This window comes from Onychomys torridus, chromosome 13 (genome assembly GCF_903995425.1).
Source record: "Onychomys torridus chromosome 13, mOncTor1.1, whole genome shotgun sequence".
In the NCBI taxonomy this organism is placed as follows: domain Eukaryota; kingdom Metazoa; phylum Chordata; class Mammalia; order Rodentia; family Cricetidae; genus Onychomys; species Onychomys torridus.
In genome coordinates this window covers 23392375-23419753 of record NC_050455.1, presented here as the reverse complement: position 1 = coordinate 23419753, position 27379 = coordinate 23392375, and the positions used below count along the sequence as shown (strand labels likewise).

General features: G+C 43.6%; 1 protein-coding gene across 4 annotated transcripts in view; it reads left to right on the top strand.

Moving 5' to 3' along the window:
• The window catches only part of Epb41l4a (erythrocyte membrane protein band 4.1 like 4A), a 204375-nt gene that overhangs the window by 73248 nt on the left and 103748 nt on the right, over nucleotides 1-27379 (top strand). For 3 of the 4 annotated variants that reach the window (XM_036204698.1, XM_036204695.1, XM_036204694.1), the window contains exon 2: nucleotides 14665-14769. The exons of the other annotated variant lie outside the window; for it this stretch is intronic. In XM_036204698.1, the coding sequence (XP_036060591.1) occupies nucleotides 14665-14769 (105 nt within the window). The remainder of the gene's footprint in view (nucleotides 1-14664; nucleotides 14770-27379) is intronic. 4 annotated transcript variants of the gene reach the window in all.

Genomic DNA, 27379 nt, shown 5'->3' with positions numbered 1-27379 from the left:
GAGGCCCGGGACTTTTGAGGAGCCAATTAAGAAATGATGACGGCTTTATTTAACTTTATTGAAATAATTTGACTCTTACAGAAGAGCTGAAGGAATAAATGCAAAGAACTCTGCACACCTTTTACAATGGGTATGATTGTTAATGTTTCGCCATAGAAGCTTTATCGTGATTTTCTCTCACGCTAAAACATTGGTGGGTTGGAAACACTGCCTCTGGTTGTTTTATTGTGTGCTACCCACAAACAAGGTCCCCTACTCCACAGTCATGACACAGCTATCAGTTGGGAAACTTGATCCAACAGCCTCCAGCCCACAGACCCCAGTGGTTAGTCTTGTCCTTTGGACCAGAATAGAACAGCCTTGGGGTGTCTGTTGCATATCCACCCATATGTTCTGAGGCCTCTTCAGTTCAGCGACTTGGTCCCTTCCTGACTGTACTCTTTGAAAGAGGCGAGGTGGTGTTATGTTGTAGTGTTCTTGGGTTTGGGTGTATCAGATGCTTCCTGCTTGTTATGTATTCTTTATGCTTTCTTCTCTAATACGGTTTTTCACTTGATAAGCATTAAAGGGAGGTCAAAGAGTTGCTAGTGTTTCGTGTGAGGTCTGGCTCTCCTTTGTGGAATATCTATTAGGCAGAGAACAGTACGGGCTGTGCAGTCGTTTAATGATCTACGGCCGTATGGTTGTATAACAAACCCCCAAATGTGGGTGAACAGTAATCATTCTTTTACCTTGCACGATTGGTAAGTTGGGACACTGAACAAGACCTCACACTGACTGCCATCCTTGACGGGGCTCTCCGGTCTGCAGCCTCGGCTGTCTTCATCCATATGCCCAGTACCTGTGAAAGAGCCCACTTCTGTATTTTTCTAGCAAGGTAGGACTGCTTCTACCGTAACTTCAGGCTCTGCAGCAGCAGTGAGGGGCAGCCATCTGCAACAGATGCAGCAGCATCAGTTGTGGAGAACTCGTGTGGGAATAGTCACAGGCTAGCCCAGACAGAAGGGGAGGACAGAGTCCACCTCATGATGGCAAGAAGTTGGCAGCAATCTTCATTACACGATAGCTTGAAAGAATTATGAATAGAGGATGAGTGGATCTTCAGAACTTCTTCTTAAACCTTCTATATAAGTATGGCATATGATTCATGTGCCTTCTCTTGGGCTCTTTTCCTTCTGTTGGTTTGTTCTGTCTGACTTGGATGTGATAGTTTTCATTTTATCTTATTATATTTTATTTTATTATTATCTCTTATAAATCTGTTCTTTTCTAATGAGAAACAGAAAGGGAGTAGATCCAGATGGGATGGGGGGGGGGGATGCAGAGGAACTGGAAGGAGTGGGGTGCAGGGGACACACAATAATCTGGGTATATTATGTGAGAAGATAATCTATTTTAAATAAAAGGGAAAAAAGAGAAAAAAAGGCTAGCTGCCCTGTGTATGGCCTGTGTGCAGCTCACCCTTGGGTCCTGTTTCCTTGTGTGTAAAACGAGGAAGGGCTAGCACAGAAGGCTTTCCAGAAATAAAAGAATAAAGAACATTTCCTATTAAAAAAATACACATATATTATATATGTGTTATATATAGATATATACCACCAAGACTATAATTTTGTCTTCAGTATAATGAGGAGCTTCAGTATTAAAAAAAACTATCTCATTAAGTAGCACATGCAGCAGGACATGGTGACATAGGCCTGTCATCTCAGCACTTGGAGGTAGAAGCAGAAACTCAGGAGTTCAGGGTCATCCTCTGCTATGTAGCAAGGTCATGGGCAGCCTACGCTGCAAGGGACTACGTTTCAAAACAACAGTAACAACAACAATAGCAATACACGCAATTACAAAACTTTCATATCAACAAAATTGTTTTCACAAACAATTTCATGGCTCTTTTTGCAAAGCGAAACAATGTTCGCTTTGTAATTTTACAGATTCTTTACTATCTGACTTAATAGTAGATGACTGGATTCTCTTCCATTTAATGTTATCTGTGGTGACATCAGGAACCATATCAATGCTTCTAAAAGAAGGAGTGTGGAATGATGACTAGCTAATAACATCGTAAGTGCTGTTCTGTTTATCTGTTTGAGATAGCGTCTTCTGAACTTCTCCTGCCTCTGCATCCCGAGTGCTGGGGTTGCAGGGCTGACCCACACTGGAGTACTGTTGATTTCACAGACCATGGAAGGTCCCTCATGCCCTCCATGCCTTGAGAGTAGACAGTGTCACAGAATGAGTTGGGGCTTTAAGTCAGATACATTTGGGTAGAAATCCTTTCTGATGCCTTTATATGTGGCAATAACCATGCTGCTGGTACCCCTTTCCCATTCTTGTAAAATAGGAATAAAATACTCATTTCACATAGCTTTTGTGAAGATGAAAGTGTATGAAAGCATTTAGTATGTTTTCTTAAATATAGAGGGTTAGAATAATGTACTCTGGTTTGTTCTTTGCTTTATTGTAATTTGAAATGTGAGGGGAAGAATGGGTTAGGTGGGGACAACATTGTAAAGAACAGAACCAGCTTGGGAATTTAACAGATCAAGTTCATTGTCTACAAAGATGATGACCTCTGCTTCCTCCAGCCACTCAGTTTAGGTCCATACCAATGCTCCTGTGGAGAGGAGAAATCTATTTTGGCTCTTTTCCCTCCTGGGCTGATCTTGTGACTTGTTTGAATCAACAACACAGCTAGACTGATGCTGTCCAGCTTTGGTCTGTGTTCTCTGGGCCCCTACTTACCTTAGATTGAGGTCTCTTGCTGGAGAGACTTATAAGGTGAAGGGATAAGCCAGCCCTGCCACCCCACCCACTTCAGGTGACTTGTCAGTGTGTGAGTGAGGTCACACTGGGTTCTTCAACACAGTTGAACAAACACCAGCTGTCTTGGGCTCTGGCCAAGTTTAAATCATGAGCAAATGATGCTGCTAAGTTTTGAGGTTGGTGTATACCAATAAAGAGTTAAAATCTTAAAGACTGAGAAAAGGTCATTCCAAGTTGATCAGGATACACAAATTGTATATGAAAGAAACAGCAGCTTGAAAACCACCTATATTTTTTCCACGATAAAGGGTTTTCTTAGTAAATGAAAGTAAGGCTTGCACTTACTTAAAAGCCATCAAGAGCCTCTTATCTTCCTTGCCAGGCAAGAGATTCCCATTGATGCCCGAGAAGTGCTTTCTCCAAGTCCCTACTTACTGTACCTACTGGACGTTTGCTAAAATAAAATACTTAGTATGATTTATGTTTTCACGGAAATCCTTTTATTCAAAATAGTAAATAAAGACAGAGTAAATTTTCACAAGCACAACAGTGAAACCCTTTGCAAGACTCATTTTCCCTTAGTGAAGAAACAAGCTGTCTTGTTGAATGCAATAGTTATCATTCTGTGTGGCTGGCCAAAACCTGCCTTTCTGGTTTGTAAAGTCACGTTAATCTGCAAATGTGTTATTACTCATTTGAAGGATCCTTTGTTCTGGTTAAAAGGCCCACTGGTGGTGTTTCCAAATCAGCTTGTCCTCATTGGGAGTTGTTCTCAAAGACTATTATCTGAGCCTCTAGAAACTGTTGTTTCCAGAAAGTCACTGGAATGGAAACAGTCTGTGTCTATTTGCCGAGTCCTATGGCATGTAATTCACAATCCAGAAATACCACAGGCAGCTTCTTCACTCTGATTGTAAAGTCAAAGGAGTGTTCTGTAACATTGAAGGTTTTTCTGAGTTATTGAAGGGACCGTGCTTTCCCTTTTTGCTCAACTGTCTTATGCCCAGTCTTTTCTGTTTTCTTAATGATGGAAAACAGAATTCTTCTTGTCAGGTATTTTATTGCATAGAAAAAAATCATACAGTTCTCTCTCTCTCTCTCTCTCTCTCTCTCTCTCTCTCTCTCTACATATATATATAGGTTTCTTAAGACAGGGTTTCTCTGTGTAGTTTTTTGGTGCCTGCCCTGAATCTCATAGACCAGGCTGGCCTCGAACTCACAGAGATTCACCTGGCTCTGCCTCCCAAGTGCTGGGATTAAAGGCGTGCACCACTACCACCACCGCCTGGCAGCTGTACATACTATATATGTAACTTAATTTCAGGACCCTCTAATTTTTAGTATCTTTTGAATTTCAAATGTAAGATACTTATTTCTTGTATATTTAGAATATATCGAGTCCCTTGGAATTATATATCACTGAAACAAAGGAGATATTTTTAATTAAAAGTGAACTGAATTGATTTTGCTCATCCGATGTAGTTGGATGGCGAATCCACTCATTACCTGTTTACTATCCTAAATCTGATTGGCCAGGAAAAATGGAAGCTTCATAAGATATGGGAGAAAGAGTCCAATGTTTTCATGATATTTTTGTTTTTCAGTTGTTCATTGGCTCTTAGTATTCATTCAGTGAGCTTTTAAGGTATCTTGCCAGTTATAAATTATTAGATTATTCACAAAGGAAGTGGAATATAATAGCCAGCACTTGCTTCCAGACCATCTGAATTTTATTGTTCCTTGGCTTTTTGGATAAAGGACAAATGTAGAATGTCTACACATTCGTAGAAGAGAGAAGTAACAGATGAACGTAGTAAAGGTCAAGAAGATTAAGAGACAGGCAAAATCAAGAGACTTTGTAGGTTTGGTGGGTTGAGAGTCATAACCAAGCTGAGATCTCAGAAGCATCCTCCAGAGAAGGGAACATTACCATCAGGCCAGGTACAAGGGGGTACCCCTTAAAGTGGGAAGAACCCCTTTTCTGAGAGTTCTTATTCAACACTGTTGTGAGAATCTCACTAGTAGAGGCCAATTATTAGAGATAAAATTTTGTTTATCTATTTAGAAAACTCCTTAGGCATGTTGCTAAGTGCTGTGGTTGTAATTATATCTTCTGTGGCTTCTGGATTTCTCTTAGAAATAGACAGGAAAACTGCAGCGATGCTAACTGCAATCACATCCAGGCTTTTCCTTTGCTAAGGAAGAAGCCAAGAATCAAACTTTTCTTAAATTTCAAATGAAAGTTGCCGATTCGTTCAGGACTGAAGGGCTCGTCTTGAGGGGTGGGGGAACTCGGCCTCCACAGTGGAGCCTCATGGCCTGTGATTGGTATGCCTGATGCTGCAAGGGCTCAAGAAGAAATCAGATGCAGACATCCTGAAGTGACTTTAAATGGGAATAAAGCGACAGCTTACCGCCATCTTCCTGTCTTGTCCCCACACATTTCTTTACAACATCCACTGCAGCAGATGCCAGATGCATAACAGGGGAGCCTTATTGATCTGCTGTACCTGTGGTTTTTAAGGATATTTTACACAAGTAGTACACGAAACTGGGTCTCTCCTTGTCTTCCTTCAGAGGTCACTTTAAGGTGATTTTTTTTGGTCACCTCTTATTTTTAATGACTGTAGAGTTTTGATGGGCTTCCCTCACAACGGCTCTTTGTACTCTGTGTCTTTCTCTCCTCTGGTGCCTATTAGTTTACTTTTTCCCATCTCCAAGAGAGTAATAATTTGAAACTGGGGTGTAAGCTCAGTTGGTAGAGTGCTTGTTTCTTAGATTTGAGGCACAGAACACATAAAACATCCGGGGTGTGGTAGCACAGGCCTGTACTCCTAGCAGTGGGTGGCATGGAGGGAGTTGTGGGGGATCAGGATTTAAAGTCATTTTCAGCTAACAGGTCAAGTTCAAGGCTAGCCTGGGCTATGTGAGACTGAGGGAAATGGACGTGGGGGAGCAGGGAGAAGGAGGAGGAGGATCCTAGGCAGGCTTGTTACACCAGTCCCCTACGTTCTAATTTCCTCACTGGAAGATGGTTTCTTAGGACCATGTAAGAAAGGAGAATGGTTGGGGGTTGGGGATTTAGCTCAGCGGTAGAGCATTTGCCTAGCAAGTGTAAGGCCCTGGGTTCAGTCCTCAGCTCTGGTTTAAAAAAAAAAAAGGAAGAAGAAGAAGAAGAAAAAGAAGAAGGAGGAGGAGGAGGAGGAGGAGGAGGGAGAATGGAACCCAAGACCCAGCTGCTGACTGAGCTGTGCTTTCAGGGTGTGTTAGACACACCCTTTCTGCCTAGAGTTCTGCGGACGGAGTCAGGGGTCGTCATGTCCTTTCTTAGGTCAGAATGGCATCCGTTGCCTAACACTGGATGCTCTCTCTCCTTGTGGTTTCTCTATAGAGGATTTTCCTTCTCTGAAGGAAGGGAAATAGTCCGAAATATTTTCAGAACCAGATTCTCTGTGAAGGCAAAGCTGTCCCCGGAGGCTTGGTAGACTGTATTCTGGTACTTTGGGAATGATAGTTTTTAGAAGCTGATTGCTTTCTCATAGGCAAGAAATTCTCATAATTTCCATGCTGAGGTGGCTCCCCAACTCTCTTGTCTTGGGGCAGGGTCTCAGTTTGAACCCCAGGCTGCCCTCAAACTCGAGGCAATCTGCCTGTGTAAGCCTCCCGAGGGCTGTGATTGTAGGCGCCAGCCACCACATCAAGCTCTGAGGCGGTTCTCCAAGTTTGCTTTTGCAGACGCTCTTCATGACTAAGCATGTTAGGCCATTTTATGCTCTATAAGTAGGTTATACATATGAAAGAGTGCCTAACTTTTCTAGTGGATGTGGGGATATGAAAGCAGTGTTCACAGAGAAAGCTTGACTTACATTTTTTTTTTTTTAAGTCTCCAGTATTTCCTGCATGATTCTTTCCATTTTTGTTCACAAATTGCTTCTTGTTGGCTTGTTTGGGGATAGAACGTTAGGAGCGGTGTGGCTGTCCCTCTCTGTTTATTCATCCTGTTCTCTAGGCCTGTACAGAAGAAACGGAGAGATAAGGATAGGAGATTAGCCTTACACTCCAGCTTGCTGCAAACATTTTGAAATGACGGGAAAGTTGTTTAGACATATTCCATACATAGCCCTTGGGGTGGTAAGAGAATGTGATTTTTTTTTCACTTGGTCAGAGATTATTTATTTGTAATTCTTGAAAAGCACCAGGAAACAATAGAAGGTAAAAGTTATTGCCTGAATCATAGGCAGGAGGCGCTGGCAGATCAAATAGTCCAGGCTTCATTGCCGTGGCTGTATGAGACCAGGTAAAGCCTGGGTTCCCATCAGGTTGATATCTATGGAGCCTATGAGATATTTGGTAATTTTCCAGTAAATTGTTTTCACAGTGGCGTAGGCCAGAATCAGCTTTAAAGACCCTATGGGAATGCTTAACATTGTGAGATTAAGTTGTGTTTATGATGACACTTTTTATACTCTCATTTGGGTTTGACTCGGGTCACTATCATGGCTCTTGGGCCAAGCATCACTGCTTCCACAGGGCATGGGAAGGCAAGTGCTGTGCCGGCTGGCCATTCCTGACTACCTCAGGAATAACAGAAAGCCTGGCTTAGGAGTCAGTCACCATCCCTTCTTGTTGCAGCTGAGTCCACAACTAAATGCCTCCACTGTGGGACACCTCTGACAGAATAACTCTAAGTCCTTGCTATGTCTGCATCACTGATCTGGAGGTCAAAGTCCTTGGTTGAAAACTAGGCCATGCACTTATGGCTTGGCTTCAGTCACTGGGGGTTCTAATTCTAACCTACACAACACACACACACACACACACACACACACACACACACACACACACCACACCACACCACACCACACACCTCTCCAGATAGGGAGGATATTCATATTATGTATCCAGGACAGAAAACTAAAATGAGAATGTCTTCATTAAGAACATGCAACTCATAGATGAAAAGACAAAAGTCGTTAACAACCATCTCTGCTTTCTAAGGAGAACTTGATGGAGTTATCACTTCTTGATTAAAAATCGAAAAGCAAAACAAAAAACAGAGAAAGCAGATTGAGACACCTTCTGCTTGAAAGAGGGTGTATTTCAAGGCTGTGTAGCATCCATCATATTTAGGAGTGAGATTTGGAATCAATGCCAGTGGACCAGGAAGAGAAGGATGCAGGAAGAGAAGGATGCAGAAAGAGAAGGAGGATGCAGGAAGAGAAGGATGCAGGAAGAGAAGGATGCAGGAAGAGAAGGATGCAGGAAGAGAAGGATGCAGGAAGAGAAGAAGGATGCAGGAAGAGAAGAAGGATGCAGGAAGAGAAGAAGGATGCAGGAAGAGAAGAAGGATGCAGGAAGAGAAGGATGCAGGAAGAGAAGAAGGATGCAGGAAGAGAAGAAGGATGCAGGAAGAGAAGGATGCAGGAAGAGAAGGATGCAGGAAGAGAAGAAGGATGCAGGAAGAGAAGGATGCAGGAAGAGAAGAAGGATGCAGGAAGAGAAGGGTGCAGGAAGAGAAGAAGGATGCAGGAAGAGAAGGATGCAGGAAGAGAAGAAGGATGCAGGAAGAGAAGAAGGATGCAGGAAGAGAGAAGGATGAAGGAAGGGAAGAAGGATGCAGGAAGGGGAGAAGGATGCAGGAAGAGAAGAAGGATGCAGGAAGAGAAGGATGCAGGAAGGGAAGGATGCAGGAAGGGAAGAAGGATGCAGGAAGAGAAGGATGAAGGAAGAGAAGAAGGATGCAGGAAGAGAAGGATGCAGGAAGAGAAGGATGCAGGAAGAGAAGGATGCAGGAAGGGAAGGATGCAGGAAGAGAAGGATGCAGGAAGAGAAGAAGGATGCAGGAAGGGAAGGATGAAGGAAGAGAGAAGGATGCAGGAAGAGAAGGATGCAGGAAGAGAAGAAGGATGCAGGAAGAGAAGGATGCAAGAAGAGAAGAAGGATGCAGGAAGAGAAGAAGGATGCAGGAAGAGAAGGATACAGGAAGAGAAGGATGCAGGAAGAGAAGAAGGATGCAGGAAGAGAAGGATGCAGGAAGAGAAGAAGGATGCAGGAAGAGAAGAGTGCAGGAAGAGAAGAAGGATGCAGGAAGAGAAGGATGCAGGAAGAGAAGAAGGATGCAGGAAGAGAAGAAGGATGCAGGAAGAGAGAAGGATGCAGGAAGGGAAGAAGGATGCAGGAAGGGGAGAAGGATGCAGGAAGAGAAGAAGGATGCAGGAAGAGAAGGATGCAGGAAGGGAAGGATGCAGGAAGGGAAGAAGGATGCAGGAAGAGAAGGATGAAGGAAGAGAAGAAGGATGCAGGAAGAGAAGGATGCAGGAAGAGAAGGATGCAGGAAGAGAAGGATGCAGGAAGGGAAGGATGCAGGAAGAGAAGGATGCAGGAAGAGAAGAAGGATGCAGGAAGGGAAGGATGAAGGAAGAGAGAAGGATGCAGGAAGAGAAGGATGCAGGAAGAGAAGAAGGATGCAGGAAGAGAAGGATGCAAGAAGAGAAGAAGGATGAAGGAAGAGAAGAAGGATGCAGGAAGAGAAGGATGAAGGAAGAGAAGAAGGATGCAGGAAGAGAAGGATGCGTGTTCTCGCAGCAGCCAGTAACTGAGGTCCTTGTCAGTGCAGTAAGAAGAGAGAAGTGAGTAGTCAGAAGTGTTTTGTGAAGGAAGAACAAGACTTCTTTTATTTTAAATTTGAGACAGGATTTCACTATGAAGCTGTGGCTGGCCTGAAACTCTCTATGTAGAGCAGACTGTTCTTGAATTCAGAGACTGGCCCTGTCTCTGCCCAGGATGAAAGGTTTGCATCCCAAGAACAGAATTCATATTACTTATTTGTGGAAAATATGTCATCTCAAAAGACAACATAGACATATTTGTTTAATAAGAGTTTACTAAGATGGCTGGAAGTAAAACTAACGTCAGCGTATAAATTGCTCTTCAGGACATAAACCAAACTGTAACCAATGAGAAAGTATAACGGCAATAGAACTATAAACGACCTAAGAATAAGCCTGTGTGAGTTTTCTATTTCAGCACAACAGATTGCTACATGTGTGGTGGCTTGAGTGCATACTCACTCGTTGCCTCCCAGTGAGTCCAGCATCGCCAACCACAGCACCTGTGTACTGGTCAGAGTCCAGCATCGCCAACCACAGCACCCGTGTACTGGTCAGAGTCCAGCATCACCAAACACAGCACCCGTGTTCTGGTCAGAGTCCAGCATCACCAACCCCAGTACCTGTCTGCTGGTCAGAGTCCAGCATCACCAAACACAGTACCTGTCTGCTGGTCAGAGTCCAGCATCACCAAACACAGTACCTGTGTACTGGTCTCTTATCTGAAGACTCTGGGGAAGACTTGCTCCAGTTTGTTTTTGGCTGTTGGAGATTGTGATTATGGGGTGGTTCTTTCCTTACTGGCTGTCAGCTAGCATCTGCTTCAGCTCCCTGAGGGTGCTTACATAGTGTCTTACCTTTCTAGTTATTGTGACAAAAATGCCCAAAAGGCAATTGAAATGGGAAGGTCTCGTTTTGGCTCATGGTCTCAAGAGATGCAGCCCCTCTCATCAGGAAAGGCATGCATGAGACAGCCGGTCACATCACATCCTTAGTCAGTGTGCTGGTCAAGACTTGTCACCTTGACACAAGCTGTAGCCTGCTGGGAAGAGGGAGCCTCAGTTGAGGAGATGCCTCTGTCAGATTGGCCTGTGTGCAAGTCTGCAGGGCACTTTCTTGGTTGATGGTGGATGTGGAAGGCCCAGCCAACTGTGGTGGTGTTGTCTCCAGGTAAGAGGTTGTGGGGTGAATAGGAAAGCATGGAACAAGCCAGGAAGCAGCATTCCTTTGTGATCTCAGCTTTAGTTCCTGCCTTGGTTTCCCTCAGTGATGGAGTGTGATCAGAATGTGCAAGCCTGTTAGAGCCTTTCCTCTCCAAGTTGCTTTCGGTCAGCGTTCAATCACATTAACAGAAAGTAAGTGAAGACAGTTGGTCAGCGCTCAGTCACAGAAACAGAAAGTAAGTAAAGACAGTTGGGAAGCAGAGAGAGAGAGAGAGAGAGAGAGAGAGAGAGAGAGAGAGAGAGAGAGAGAGAGAGAGAGAGACTGAGACTGCTCATGCTCAGCTCACTCTCTCCCCTTCACTCAGTTCGAGACCCAAATCTTGAATGTGTGAGTCTTTGCTCCTCAATTTAACCCTTCAGACCACATGGCCACAGATATGTCCAGGTGGTCCTATATTCATTTGAAATCTAGTCAGCACACAGCTTCTCAGTCTTCTCCATTTTTCAAGTCATGTTACAGCTCTGACAGGAAAGGCTTCCCCACTGCAGGTGCTACAGCTCTGAGGGGAAAGTTATAGTTGGGAGCCAAGGAATACCATAAAAGTCCCACTGTACAACAAAGCTCACACAAGCGGTGTGTGAGGGAAGGACACAGGGGTGGCTGCCTCTGCTCAGACAAGAAGCAACAAGGGACTAAGCGGGAGATGGGCTTATATGGGGTTTCTTGGAGGTGGAGTTTTCCAAGGTGGAAATTTTCAGGATGGGGATTGGTGGGATTTCAAGTCCTGTGTTTGGGGCATTGCTGGGATTTTGAGCTCAGGGGTTGGTGGGTTTTCGAAACTTGGAAGTGAGCTTGAACTTTTTACCCTACACAAGGAACAAGGATGCTTGAATCATCAAGCATATGTCTTTCTCATCTGCTAGAGTAGCTGCTTTGCATGCTGGTACACCGACTCACCAGTAGGAAGTTTCCTTGTCTCATGGTCTCTGTACCACCTAACACATAGTGGCTGGGGTGACATGATGTAGCGAGGTTCCAGGGGTGATGACAGAATATCTTTTCTTGGGAAGAAGATTCTATAATTTTGCCTGCCACAAAACATTGGTAAAATTTTATAAGATTATGTACAGGCATGTCCTAGTTCATGTTACTATTGTTATGAAAAACACTATGACCAAAAATGAGTTGGGCTGGGCTGGGTTTATTTGTCTTATGCTTTCACATTGTAGTCCATCATTGAAGGAAGGCAGGACAGGAGCTCAAACAGGGCAGGAGCCTGGAAGCAGGAGGCGTGTTGCTTACTGACTTGTTTCACATGGCTTGCTCAGCCTGTGGGTTTTTTTTTTTTTTTTTATTTTTTTTTTTATTTTATAGAACCCGAGGCTACCAGCTCAGGGCTGGCCCTACCAACAATGGGCTGGCCCCTCTATCATCAGCCATTATTTAAGAAAATGTCTTATAGGCATGCCTAAAGCCAAATCTGATGGAAGCATTTTCTCAGTTGAGGCTCCCTCTTCTCAGATGACTTAGCTTGTGTCAAGTTAACATAAAACCAGCCAGCACAAAGCATGTAAAAGAAAACCACATTGGTTTTACCTAGTAAATACTGTGTCATCTCCACTATCTAGTCCTCTAGTCTGTCAATTTAATTCCAAATTCCTAACATGATTAATTTATTTGAGGCACGGTCTCTTACATAGCCCTGGCTGGCCTGGAACTTGCTTTGTAGACTAGGCTAGCCTTGAACTCACAAAGATCCACCTGTCTCTATCTACTAAGTGTTGAGAATAAAGGCTTATTCCATCATGTCCAGACTGCTAAAATTTTTAAAGTTAAGTTTGCAAGGTGCTTCTAAATTTCTCATAGAGAAAAATATCTAAGAATAGTCAAAGACAATTTTGAAAAAATATTTTAGATAGCAAGCAAAGTATATTAAATTCATTAAGATATTAGAAGTCTTGTTCCTTGACTATTTCTGGGAGAGAATTGGGACTTTAGGTGAAGATATTTTAAATCCTAAAAGAAATCATGGATTTTGAGTAAACCATGGTACAGTTTTTATCCATTTAGAAACAAAATTAGGCCTTATTCCAAACACAAACAAATAATTTCCAGATGGAGTGAGGAGTTAATTCACTAGATAAAATTGTGTATGTATTTAAAGCCTCAGAGGATCAGCTCATAACCGAGTTAAGGACTAGCTAGCCCCTGTGCTGGTGAGTGTATTTGGCTGGTGAGTACATGAAGGAGGACTGGTTTTTAATATAGTCAAGGAAGTATAAATAAAAACAGTTCCTCTTTGCCATGTACCTCACATCTCCACCCAAGTTTTGGCAAGGATGAGGGAGCATGCATTTTCACCGAGTAATTAATTATGTATTAATATAATTATAATGGTCTTCTTGGCAGTACCCACTCTAGTTTTAAGTATGATATTCTTCCATTGAGTGATGTCATTTCCAGATGTTGATTGTAGAGAAATACATAGAGACATGAGCACCAAGAGCCATTTACCGGATGTGCCATTGTTATTGGGCAGAAGCGGCCAGCCATGTATAAGTCCATCATGGAAAGGCTTTTGGCTTTAAGTAAACAGTTTAGTGGACCTTGAAGCCTGGGGGGGGGGGGGGGGGTGGGGGCGATAATTTAGTTGAACTAGTGTTATTTAGAGATTTGGGGATTTGTAAGAAGGACTATCTTTTCCAAGTGTGAATTTTATTACTCTTATCATGGTCTATTTTCTAAAAGCCAGGTGGTCTATATAGTTTACCTGATATAATTACGCAGCTGGTGGTAATTGTCCAGGAGAAGCTGCAGAGGAACAAAAGCCCTAGGAAACAGTGAGTGAACTGGGGATTTCTTTCACTGCCCAATAATTCCTGCCCATGACGAGGCCAAAGAAGGAAGATCCGACTGCCTGTGCGCCTGTGCTGTCCTGACAGATCATGGTCAAGGCCAGTGTGGCATACTGCTTGCTGCCTACATGCTTCTTGTATTTGCGGGTAATTAGCTAAGGGCCTTACTTATACTGTGCATGTGTTTTGGGAGGGAGAGAAGACAGGGTAGAGTATTTCTATAGGTTTCAGCACTTAAAATGCAACACAGATGAGTGTTTTCTGGCTGTGCTCATGTGTAAGACATCACATAAAATGTCCTCATGAGGGTTTTGCAACATATATTTAGCGGCTTTAATCTATGGATTTAGCCTTTGAGGGTTGAAAAAATAAAAGCTTTGGCTATTATTTTAATTTTATGGGTTTTCTATTCTAGATACTTTTAAGAGTACTGGTATATCTCAGCCATGATGCAGGTGGTAGGGGCTTGGTCTGGCCCAACTTGGTATGCCAGTCTATGTTGACTACCCAAGGGAGGCCTTAGTCCTATGAGGAGGGGTTGGGGGTGGGATGGCGGAAGGAGGGGGGGAGCAGGAAAAGGGGAGAGAGGGGGAACAAGGCTTGGTATGTAAAATGAAAAACTTTTAAATAAAAAAATTTTAAAAAATACTGGTGTATGTGGGAAATCACTTCTCAAATGAAAGGATTATGGGAATTTTAGCCATCGTGATGCCTAATGAATTTATTAAATGTTATTTATATAGAGAGTTATCTTTATTTAAAGAAGCATTTGGGGCTGGAGAGATGGTGCAATGGTTAAGAGTACTGGCTGGTCCTCCAGAGGACCCTAGTTCAATTCCCAGAACTCACATGGTAGCTTACAATTATCTATAATTCCAGTTACAGGAGCTCTGATGTCCTCTCTTTGGCTTCTGTGGGCACTGGGCACACACATAATGCACAGACAAATGTGCAGACAAAACACCTATACACATAAAATTAAAAGTAAAGAAGCATTTCATCCTGGAGAGAATTTGTAATCCCATAAGAGAAGGGTCTTATATTAACTTAATGCTCCTAAAATTTCAGGGGATTTTTCAAAGACCATTTCTTTAATGTACTGAAATTTATAGCACATCTGTCTTTGTAACTGAGGCAAAACCTAGAGAGAGTGGCGTGGCCCAGTGCAAATGCTCCCCTGAGGACAGCTCGTAAGAGAAGAGAATATGATTGTGTCCCCTGGAGAAAGACATGGCACCTCGTTAAAAAGCAATCTGTGGATTATTTTGCAGAAGTCAACAAAAGGTTCCGTTGTCCTTGACCATGTTTTCCGTCACATAAACCTTGTGGAGATAGATTATTTTGGGCTGCGATACCTTGACAGAAGCCATCAGACAGTGAGTATAATGACGTCACGTTAACATTGTCTTGTTATAAATTTCCCTCCCTCCCCCCCCTCTCTCTTTCTCTCCCCCATTCTCTCTCTGTCTTGTTTTCCCAGGATAATTTCCTTGTACTTTTTTCTTCTCACAAAGTCTGCAGGGTTGCTGGCTCGCCCTTCTTTGCATGACAGCCTTTTTGCAGATGGCCTTTGTGGCTGCATCTTTGCCGCCATCTTGTAGGAGGGCTCTCGATGTGTGCTGTTGTTCTGTCTCACTGTGTTGGGAGGAAAGGGTCTCCGGAAGAGACAGACAGTATTGCCTTTTAAGAAAGGAAATGTGTAAAGAGAATGCGCATGTCTCCTGCCTCCTATCAAGTTTTAAGAGTGGCTTGGGTTGTAAGCGAGGAAAATGAGGAGGTTTTTGTCTTCAGCTTGATGGAGTGAGGGCAGGAGAGACAGTCTGCTCTTCTGATGTCAGCTGTCCACAGGTTAGCCCAGGATACTGTCCTGTCTGATCGGAGGGTAGAGTCCCTCTGACGCTTGCCACACTGAAAAGACTCTGGAGGTGACTTTGAAGCATGAGAAGATACTTGTTGATTTCGTCTGAGAAAGATTTTAACCTCAGCTAAAAACCTTATGCAAAATGCTCAGAGGCTTATCTTGGAAATACCCTGACTGGCCATTTCTTTCTTAGCCTGTGCAGCTGTGTTGAAATGAAGATTCTTCCTTTCCTTTCGGGTCTGCTGGCCCTCTGTGGTCATTTGGGGGTAAAGTCAGTACAGAAGATGGCCCTAGAAAATCCTTAGGGTGAGAAGAAGCAGGAAAGTGAGATGCTGTTGCTGGTGGAACATGGTGACTTTTGGTTTTCGTTTCGTTTTGTTTGTTTGTTTTGGCTAGTTTCACGGTCTATTCTATTTCACAGTAGAATTTCACAAAATAGGGGTAAACATTGGGATGTTGGGTAGATCTTCACAGAAAGAACTACATTCTACAAGGCAAGTGGGTATTCATGCACATTTTCAAAGGGTACAGGCATGTTCAGAGATTCACTGAATTCTGTCCTGCAGAGACCACAGGCTGCTGGTGTAGAACTGTATATCTGTACAGAATGAGTAAACTGGAGGATTTGGAAGGTCCTTCAAATTGCACTCATATTTTGTTGGTAATATTTTTTTTTTCCTAACAAAGACAAATGCAGTTTCCTGATTGATGCCAGACCTTGCCTGGAAACATTGGCTGTCTTGCTAAAATTCCATCGACCTTATCTTCTTTGATGGTGATTCAATTACAGGTGTGCTCATATGTGAGGCAGGAAGGCTGGACAGTCGAGGAGGAGCTGTAACGATGGAAACAGAGGTTGGAGTGGTGCATTACGAGAAGAGGTCCTTGAGCCAGGGAAGGCAGGTGGCCTCCAGAGGCTGAGGAGGACGTGAGGAAGTGGCTGCTCCCTTAGAGCGCCTCCAGGAGGCACCAGCCTGCCTGCATTTTAATTCTACCCTAGTCAAATTCATTTTGGACTCATAGCCTCCAGAATTAGAAGATAATACATTTCTATTGTTTTAAGCCATCAAGTCTATAGCAGTTTGTCACAGCAGCAGGAAACCAGTTCTCATGGATATCGGGAGAAGAATTTTATTCTTGCTTGTTCAGTAGGATATGTAAGACTTTCTAGTATCAATTTGTCACCTCAGGCAGAAGCCTGCAACACTGCTCAGCTCCCTGGGTAGTACTATCTTATCCCCTCTATGGCAGATGAGCAGGGCTCCTTTGTGATTATAACTGCATGTGTGCCGCTGGTGTGTGTGAGCAATGTTGCCGCTTCAGAAGCGCGTGGGGTTCTTGCTATGGGAGAGGGATAGTGAGATCTATGGGCAAATAGGCAGTGTTAGAATTGTAGCACAGCCTTCCTCACTTTTAATATTAAGAATCTGAAAATAACCAGGCCACCTCTTAGGGTTTCAGACTGTTGTAAGTGGAGTATGATGTGGGAAAATGGACAGCTGCTGTGGGAGTCACAGGTGTCTTTCAATCCCGTGTCTCTTCCTAATAAATGGCCAAGTCTCTTAATTCATTCAACTCTCTCAGAGATTCACCTGCCTCTGCCTCCCTAAGTGCTGGGACTAAAGGTCTGCACCACCATGCCCAGCTCATTTAACTTTTTTTTTTTTTTTTTTTTTTTTGCCAGAGCTGAGGACCGAACCCAGGACTTGCGCTTGCTAGGCAAGCGCTCTACCACTGAGCTAAACCCCCAACTCATTTAACTCTTAATATCTGTATTAGTCTGTTTCGTTTTACCATTATGAAACACCAGAAGCTGGGTAATGAATGAGTCAAGAAAAGTTTGCAAGTTCAAAGGCATGATGTTGGCATTTGTTCATCTGGTGAGAGCCTCATGGAGGATGGCATAAAATAGCAAGGGTGCATCTATGAGAGGGAGAGATGGCATGGCGGGAGAAGTGAGAGAGACAAGGAGAAACCATGATTGCTCATTTATAACGACTTTCTCTAAAGAGCTAACCAAGGTCTCAGGAGAACCACACCACTCCCCCCAGGAGGCAACTCCTTCATTAATCTAACTATTCACCATTATTAAAGCTTTTATGTCACCTCCAAATACTGCCACACCGAGGACTTGACTGGTAGTTAATTATATCCAAACCATAGTGGGAGCCTGCTCGGGAATTGGGAAAATTAAGTGCCTTTGCCCTGAACTCTCTAGAGTGTCATGGGACCAAAGCAGATTTTCCTGAGCGATCTCTGTAGATTAGGGGCATTGAGCATATAATTGGCCTTTCCAGTGGAGGCGAGGCTGAGCGAAAGCAGTGGTCATTGTCTTTTATAAAGTAGGAAGAAGGGCACCGTCTGAAGGAAAGAGACAGAGCAAGGTCTAGATTCTTAAATATCCATGGAAAATTTGAAGATGCCTATGATGACACTGAATTGTTATCCAGGATGACTGTGACACCTGCTCTCACGGTGGCGATTTTAGCCATGTTGTGTCTCAGTGTTACAGCCTGAGGTGCCTTTCCTAATGACTCTTTTAGAGGCAGAGGTTGTAGATTCTTGGGACTTTCCTCACAGAATCGGAACTGGCCCTGAGAAGCATGCTTCTAGACCTGCTGTCCTCTGACTTCCAGAAGTTAAGGAAGGGGAAGATGAGGCACGCAGCTCACAGTGACACACGGCTTTCCTCTTCTTCCAGTGAACTGATCCTTGGCTTCACTCAAACAGTAAAGACAACTGGAAATCACTTCCTGGGTCACTCCATTCCCAAACTCCATCTATTCCTCTCCTGCCTCGGGGGAGAGTCTCAGTGCCTCTGTCCTGAACCCTCTCCCTCCCTCCTCTTCTGTGGTAGCTCTGCCTCCTTTCCCTGCTCTTCCTTTCCTGGTAGTGCTGGGTCATGCCCAAGCATCTCTAATTTAGAAGCAACTTCTGAGATCTCATGTGTTCCTTAACTTCTCATAGTTAATTTGTTTTTTAAACATCTTTTGCTCTGGAGCTGCCAGAGATGTTCTTAGCCTTACGAAGAACCTCAGCTTTCTGCGGCATTGACAACAGTGACTCATTCTTTCTTGAAATCTTATTTTGTTGTAAAGACAGGCAGAACAGATTCCTTGTTTTTCTCCTCTCAGACTTTCTGCTGGTTTTTCTTTATGGTCACTCTTCCTGTCCCATGAAACATTGAGTTGGTTTGGTGTTTTGGTACTGTGTTTTATATGTGGGCCTTACATGTGACAGGCAAGCACTCCACCACCGAACTATATCCTCAGCCCTGACTGTTGCCACTCATCAGGATTTTAGCCTTGATTTCCCATGTTCTGATGCTGCAGAGGCTCATACATGTAGTGCTGTCTCCAGATATTCCAGTGTTGAACATGATCTTGTCTACTGAGCATGACTAGGCAGGCTCCACTCTGCACTCTGCCATGAGTATTGACGCTCCACTTTACATCCAGATGATGTATTTTGCAATGTATGCGAGATTTCACCTGCTGTCTATTTTGGAAAATGACTGATAATATTGGAAAAGACAGCAGATTGTCACACTTACCACACACGATTTTCCTGTCTGGGGTATCTTTTGGTACTGGTAGGGGGCCAGAGGGGCAAAGATGAAGTAGGGAAATCTATTCAGGGATCCCTCTGACTTTGTTAGTTAGCAGTAGCATATATGCAGTGTAGTGGCCCAAGGGTGTCTGGGAAAGAAAGCCGCAGGAAGACTAAGTTTCTCTTTAAGGGGATGACAGGAACATCCTCACAGGGCTGTGTAATGCTAAAGTTCTCATTTTCCCGAGGATAAATATGTGTTCTTCCTAGGCAGTGTGATCTGCTCCATAGATACATTATTGTCTAAAGACAGATGATCCCTTCCCCTAATTAGTATCTCCAGCCCAGGTATCTCGAGAGATGCTATCATGTGCAAAGACAATTGAAGGTCGGGGCTGTCTGGCTTTAAATTACACTCTGTTCTCCAGGAGAGCTGTGTGGTATTGGTGACTCTCCCTAATGTCTGCTTCATGGTCTCCATTTATATAGTGGCGTGGTGACAGTACCAGCTTCATAGGGTGGCAGTGACCACGGAGCGCGTCTCTATGAATGCCACGGCTGGAGGCCAAATTGTGCTTTGAGCACATGTGTTAGCTCTTCTTATGCATTGCCTGGATGGTCTTCAGACGGGCCTTCAAAACTGAACATTCCTCATGCTCACCCTGAGATCTTTGTTCTTTCACGATTCTGAGGGCAATGGTTTCTCAACCACTTAAAAATATTTACCTGTGTATAATTTTAAGTTGAAGGTAAGATTTTATCATAACTTTGGTAGATGCAGATCTTGGTTTACCATAAATATTGGCATTTTAAAATCTATCACATGACTCTTAATGGGATGAGTGAATTTATATTTGATAATTGTATTGCACTTTTTCTTCTCCCTTTAAAAAGAATACAAAAACATGTTATTTAGTATAAGCCAAATTTTTTCTCTATTAGTAATATTTCTCTATTATTCTGCCCTTAAACTTGTGTTCTCTCCCACTTTCTCCAAAAACTTTTCTTTTCTGTATGTACAGGTTTATTTATGGAGATAGGCCAGGCTAGCCCAATTTACTGTAGCTGAGGTTGTCCTCGAATGCCTGATCCTCCTGTCTCCACCTCCTGAGTTCTGTCTTGTGCTGCCATGGTGGGCCCTCTTACATTTTATTAATAAAATACATTTATCCTTGAAAATACCATATATGTAATTGAAAATTTAAAGCTAGTTTCCTAAGAACTTAAAAACCCTAATTGTTGAATCCAAGTGTAATTTTTACCATATAATTAAAGTAGCACAATATTGATTATTAAAGATTTATTTTACATTTATTTAATTACATTTATTTTTAGTTATGTGTCTGTGCCTATCTATGTGTGGGTAGGTGCACGTGAGTGTGGGTACCCATGGATGCTATGGCTCTGAGCTGTCGGCATGGGTGCTACAAACTGAACTCAGGTCCTCTACAAGAGCAGTATGTGCTCTTAACTGTTCAGTCATCTCTCCAGCCCTAAGAAGTTGTCATATATGCATTCCTGAGAGTCTTGGGGATCCACTCCCCTCCCCTCCCCACCTTTCCTTCATAGCTAACTTGTCACCAAGTCCTGATAGTTCTGTTCCTTTTTCTCTCCTGAGAAGTTTTACAGTACATCATGGGAGTTCAGGAGCTGATGTGTGAAAGAACCCTGGAGATGCTATGGTGGAGCTGCTGAGTGGTGTCCCCGGAGCTGCCTGGTGGGCCTCATGTATCCTGGTGGGACAAGCAGAGGTGCTCTGATTGATCTTGAGTTTCTTCAACATCTGTGTTGGAGTTGACAGGACTTTGTAAATGTGTGTGAAAGGCTTTGTTTGATCTAGAGTCTGTTCTGTGACATGCTTGATCTAGAGGCTGTTCTGTGACATGGTTTGATCTAGAGTCTGTTCTGTGACATGCTTGGTCTAGAGGCTGTTCTGTGACATGCTTGGTCTGAGTCTGTTCTGTGACATGCTTGGTCTAGAGGCTGTTCTGTGACATGCTTGGTCTGAGTCTGTTCTGTGACATGCTTGGTCTGAGTCTGTTCTGTGACATGCTTGGTCTAGAGGCTGTTCTGTGACATGCTTGGTCTAGAGGCTGTTCTGTGACATGCTTGGTCTAGAGGCTGTTCTGTGACATGCTTGGTCTGAGTCTGTTCTGTGACATGCTTGGTCTAGAGGCTGTTCTGTGACATGCTTGGTCTGAGTCTGTTCTGTGACATGCTTGGTCTAGAGGCTGTTCTGTGACATGCTTGGTCTAGAGGCTGTTCTGTGACATGCTTGGTCTAGAGGCTGTTCTGTGACATGCTTGGTCTGAGTCTGTTCTGTGACATGCTTGGTCTAGAGGCTGTTCTGTGACATGCTTGGTCTGAGTCTGTTCTGTGACATGCTTGGTCTAGAGGCTGTTCTGTGACATGCTTGGTCTAGAGGCTGTTCTGTGACATGCTTGGTCTAGAGGCTGTTCTGTGACATGCTTGGTCTGAGTCTGTTCTGTGACATGCTTGGTCTAGAGGCTGTTCTGTGACATGCTTGGTCTAGAGGCTGTTCTGTGACATGCTTGGTCTGAGTCTGTTCTGTGACATGCTTGGTCTAGAGGCTGTTCTGTGACATACCTTGCATTCTTTTCATGGTTCTTGGTTTATTTTTTTTGCTGTCCTTTCTCAGATGGTTGATCATAGTAGGTGCTGGTGTGTCTTCTGTAGGGCATGTATGATTATCCTGTGCCTAGCCTGTGTTGTTTTCCAGGTTTAGGGATAAGGAGGGACTGAATTCTGGAAAGTTCTTTATTAATGACACTCAGTGCTTTCAATTTTTTTAAACCCACACTAGAGTAAAATAAACAGTTGAAAGTGATAAAGGTTCAAAGAAAAGCTGTCAGAGCTAATTGAAACATCAGTAAGTACAGAAACATTCAAGTGTGTGTGTGTGTGTGTGTGTGTGTGTGTGTGTGTGTGTGTTTATGACGTATACAAATAAACAAGGAATGGAAGTATGGTAAACATTGTTCTATCAATGAGACAGACACCTGAGAATTTTCTTTAATTTATACTTTATTAGTTATATAAAGGGGATAGTTCCAGTTTTGTTTCAGTGAACATTTAATTAAGTTAGACTGCCTTCTCCTTAGTTAAATCAGTGTGAGCTATAAAGATAGAATTTTGGATGTTTGATTGACAGCTAATGTGGAAGTAGTCATTTAAGATTTAATCATTCTAGACCCTCCCTCCCTTCCTTCTTTCTTTCCTTTTTTTAAATGATATGGAGTCTTTCTGTTTATCCCAGACTGACCTCTAACTTGAAATGCTTGTCTAAACATATACACCACCACACTTGGCCTACACATTTGATTATCATGAGAGACATTTTTTTTTCAAATGTAGACATAAATCTCACAAATTAACCTTGGTTTAACTTTGTTCTGAATCATAAGAGGATTCTGTTTTCCATGTCCTCCATGATTGTTATGACCTCGATAGATTGGGGTATGACAATCAAAGCCTACTCTTGTATGCTTTATGTGATATTTCCCATGTTATTTCAGCTTCAATTTACAGGCATTAAGTGCCGACTCATCTATTCACTACAGAATCTATTTCAGACAGAAGTTCTGAAGGAATGGTTTAAGGTTGGGCACCTCCTCGCTCAGACAGCTTGGAGTAACACACACCTGCCTGTTGTTATGGACTGCAAAGTTTAAGATCTGCCTCGTGAATTAGAGATGACGATTTACAGCTTAGTTTTTTGCTTTTGTTTGTTTGTTGTTTTTTTTCCTTGCAAGATACTTCTCAGGTTTCTTTTGGGGGGTCAGGATAGTCTCTAGGGGATATTGACTAAGGAAGTTTCTTACTTAAAATTCTAAAGTGCTGCAGACATACTCTCACAGTACCTCCGGCCTGGGACTGTGCTTACTATTTCTCACCCCTGTTCAGTCAGCAGCAAATATTTCCTGGGCAGCTCCTGTGTCTGAGAAGGGACAAGGTCCCTGGTTCCAAGGAGTTTATTTCCAGGAGAGGCAGTCGATGTTCAAGTGGCAGGTGGTACTGAGTACTCTCAAGTTGACCTGTCACAGTGGCTGGGAGTTTCTGCTGGCTGCTCAGAAGAGTCATCTGCGATTCAGACTGAGTTGAATGATAAGCACCGGAGGGCTGTGGCGGACAGAGAACAGCACATGGGCCCTAGGAAGGGACAAATAGGAGTCCCAGAGCTGCAAGACCACTGACGCTAAGTAGTGGTAAGAAATGAGGGGGTAATGTTGAAGCGGTCATGTCACACGCATGCGCATGCTCTGCAGCCTGTGTAGGCTGTGTGTTGGGCAGGCTCTGGGAGTGTGAAATGAGGGAGGAGAGAATACAGTCTGATGGACAGGCCGGTTTGGGGGAGGAGGGAGTTAGTAGTTTTGTTTTCGGAATACTACATTTCACATGTCCTTTAGACTTCCAAGTCCAGTCACACTAGGTCATGAAGCTAGACTTACAGAGAGAGTCTAAGTGTGAGAGAGCGAAGTGAGGCTGCCGTGTGCCTGGGATAACCCTGCAAGGGCTTTCATTTACCACAGCAAGCGATGGGGTGTTCTTCTGAGCAGGGGCCCCAAGGCCAGGATTACCCCTCAGCCCACCCCAGGCTTGATCTGCTTCCTTTGTGGTCAGTTACGTGGTTAATAACTGAACTGCACCAACTTTGAGGTGCTAGGACAGAGTTGAGACAAACCCAATCTTATTTTTTTTTTTTTTTTTCCTTTCGAGACAAGGTTTCTCTGTGTAGCTTTGCGCCTTTCCTGGAACTCACTTGGTAGACCAGGCTGGCCTTGAACTCACAGAGATCCGCCTGCCTCTGCCTCCCGAGTGCTGGGATTAAAGGTGTGTGCCACCACCACCGGGCGGCAAACGCCATCTTAAATACCGATGCTTGTTTGAAAGCCGCACTATGCTTTCCCACAGTGTTACCTGGCTTCCTCATAACGTAGCACCCAGGTTTCAGGGCCCAGCCTCCAGAAGAACAGAGGGGAAAGAGTGGTACAACAGTTCTATTGTCATTTATGACTTTGGCCGTATTCTGTTCATTTAAAGAGAGGGCCAACCTCTGCTTTAAAAAACGAGAGGAAACCAGACAGCCCTTGGTGATAATGTTAATTCATTTTAAAGACGTTTTTTAAAGGTTTATTTTATGTGTCTGAGTGTTTGGCCTGAGTATATGTATGTGCTTAGAGCCCTTGGAGAGCAGATGAGGGCAGTGGATGCCCTGAAGCAGGAGTTAGAGGTGCCTGTGAGCCTCCATGTGAGTGCCAGGAACTGACTCCAATCCCCTTCAAAACCAGTGAGTATCTTAACCTCTGAGCCATCTCTCCAGCTCTTAAAGACATGTTTTTAAACATCAGATTTCATTCTTTATTCAAAAATTGTATTTTCCCCTAAATGTAAAACAAACAAACAATGTATTGTTCCCATGGCTTCTCCAGATCCTCATATATTATGATATAAGACTCTGACTTGAAGTTGAAAGTCTCATCAGGCCAGACTCTGGGTGTTTTTCTTCAGACTTTCCTCCTTGAGTATGTAAGGATAGCGTTAAGTGGCATGCCCAGTGGCAGTGTGGGAGCTCCATCTGCATCGGTATTTAGAGGAAGAGAAGTGAATCCTTGCCTTAGGTCAACAGTGTGATGGCGTGGGTGTTGCTATGGCATCAGCTTCCATCTTAGTTCTTCCTCCGTGGCTGTGATAAGACAGCATGGCGGCTCATGGAAAGACAGGGTCTTATCCCCAGGGATAAGAGGCTGCTGTGGCAGCAAGCACCGTCACAGCAGCTGGAGCAGCAGGCTGGCGGGTCACATCTGGAACCCCAAGCACAAATTAGGGAACAAATTAGAATGTCTTAAAACTCCCAAAGCCCACCCCTGGACCAGACTGTGTTAGATGAGTCCTACAGACCCCGCCCCCAGGGTTCCCATCAAGGCCACACTCCCCAAACCTACCCAAATGGTGCCACCAACTGGGGATTGAGTATTCAGATGTCCAAGACTACAAGGGACATTTATTATTCGAGCCTTCACAATTGCCATTTACTTATTTTATTTATAATAATAATAATAATAATAATAATAATAATAATTTTTATTACTAGAGATAAAGTCTTACTCTGTAGCCTGGGCTGACCACAAACTCATGGTAGACCTGCCTCAGCCTCTCAAGTCCTGGGATTATAGATGTGACCCACCAAGCATGACTTGAACACTTCTATATTAAAAAGATGGGGGGGGGTAGGGGGAATAAAGAGAACCACAAAAAAGTAGAAAAGAGAAACAGGAGGCAGTTAGTAGCCCATACAGTCTTTAATTTATAATCTTCTTTACAATTTGTTTTTAAAATTCAGAGACAATATTTATACACACCTACAGGGTTCCGCACAACATTTTGGATTTTGAAATTCAGCTGGACACATGTAACTCTTTCTTGGTCGTATGGCCCTGGGAGTTGTTCATGGAATTGGTTGGCCCTGCTGTCTTGGCTGTGGGTCTGTTCTCTGGATTTCCCTTCTGTCCTGTAAACAAGTAGTACATGTTTGCAGTCTCCTGTTTGTCTGAGGGAGACCAGACCCTCTCTTCTTTTGCTTCTCTGCTCATCCTTGGAGACAAGGGTCTAATGAAGACTATCCCTGTGAAGTCTAGGTGGGCCTTGAACTTGGTTTTCTCCTTCCTCTGTCTCCCCAGGTGCTGGCTGGAATTACAGGCTTGTGCTACCACATTCAGTTGGCGTAATTATAAAACAAACGAGAAGCATCTTTGCAGATTTCCTACCAGTTGATTTTTAATCAACTTTGCTAGACAAAGGCCCAGGAACACATTGCTTTGATATCACCAGCAAGTTCCGTTCCTTGAATTCCCTGGAAGGCTGCTGAAGAACAATGCCCTCAGGATCCTTCAAGGAAACTTTTGTCACTTTGTAAGGGTCTGTGAAGGCTCGTGAAATCTTCCTGAGGGCTTAATAAAGAACTTTACAATTACATCTTGTTTTCCTGATGGCTTCTGGATTCAGTCTTTGCCTGGAAGCCATTTCTGTTGTAGCACTGGCTGCCTTCTGATAAGACGGGGTATGAGAAAGTTTTTATTTCTGAACTGTGAGTCCTGCCTTTCCTTTATGCTTCAACTTTTTCTTCTTATCTCTCTCTCCTTGCATTTCACTGTCGGCAGCAAAGTGAAGCCATGGCACTTTCTCCAGTCTCCCTAGCTGGATCATACAGTTCATTAGATACTTAAAAATTTGTGAGTGTGTGTGTTGCCACAGGCAACCGCATTGCTAAGCCTCTGACTCTGTATAATTAGGTTCCTTTCTTCCTGCTTCCCAGGGCATTCTCTTTGCTTTCTCCTCCTGGTTCTGGTAACAGCCTGGAAGACCTCAGGCTTCCAATGATACTCTTGTGGAAGGCGCTTCCTTCTGCTCCACCCCCAGGGTCAAAGGAGAAGGGGAGGCTGGAACCGGTCTGGACTTCGGCTTGAGTGTCAGAAGGGAACCACTGGAGGGAGTGAACCTATCCCACTGACTGGTGCTTCCCTTCAGTTCCTCTTCCTAACTACAAAGGCAGGGTTTGGTGTTGGGGCAGCAGGGGGCCATGAAATGAGGTCTTTTAGGAATCCAGGTAAGCATGATGCCACTCAGACCTGAGAATGTGAATCAACCTTCAGATTTGGTTTCTGTTTAGAACATAGAAGCCAAAAGGATTTGCAGATGGGTAGAAGGTAAAGAAATTATGAACAGAGTGTCAAAAAGTCTTGTACCGTTTATGGAGATGGGAAGATGGTGTGCACCTTTTTTGTGCGTGTGTGCGTGCGTGCGTGCGTGTGTGTGTGTGTGTGTGTGTATGTGTGTTTGAGTTTGCTCAAATAGAAACCTTTTTTTTTTTTTGACTCTTAAGGTCTGAGAGTCTAAGAAGCATCTGAGTGAGATGTCCTGTTGGCAGATAAATGAAGAGGGGTTCTGGTCAGGAAGTGTTAGCCTCAGGTATTTTGGCGGTTCTTGGTTGGGAAGCTAAAAAGCAACCAGCAAAAGGATAGTGTGGCCAGTGAGGAAGGAGGGGAAGCAAGAGAGAGGACTATTTGAATGTTTTGAGTAGATGGGCAAGGAATCTGTGTCTACAGTATTCTGGGGATGCTCTCTGCTGCCTAGATGTAGTAAACACCTTGCTTTCCTGCTGCACGCCGTTGTTTTTACTGTCAAGGACGTGTGTATTAAGGACATGACAGTGGTTGCTCATTGGTAGCTATAGGTTCAGAGTGAGGACAAGACAGATTGTCCCTATGAGTGGTTGATAGTGACACCTTTGCTTTCTGATGCTTCAGTGTAAATAGTTTCCTATGCCGTGTTATTTAAAATGTGTGCAATCACCTTCAGGCTCTATGTCTAAACACATGAAAGAGTTTTGTGTTTAGAACTAGGTCTCATTCTATGAATCTCTCAATGTTTCCCTTCCTGCTCCCAGTCTGAGATGTGAAACATTCCTGGTCTGAAGTATTTTGGTGAGGAAATGTTCAACCTACACTAAAGTGGATTCAGGAGGGGTGAGAGAGACCGTCTATAGGACATTTGTTTAA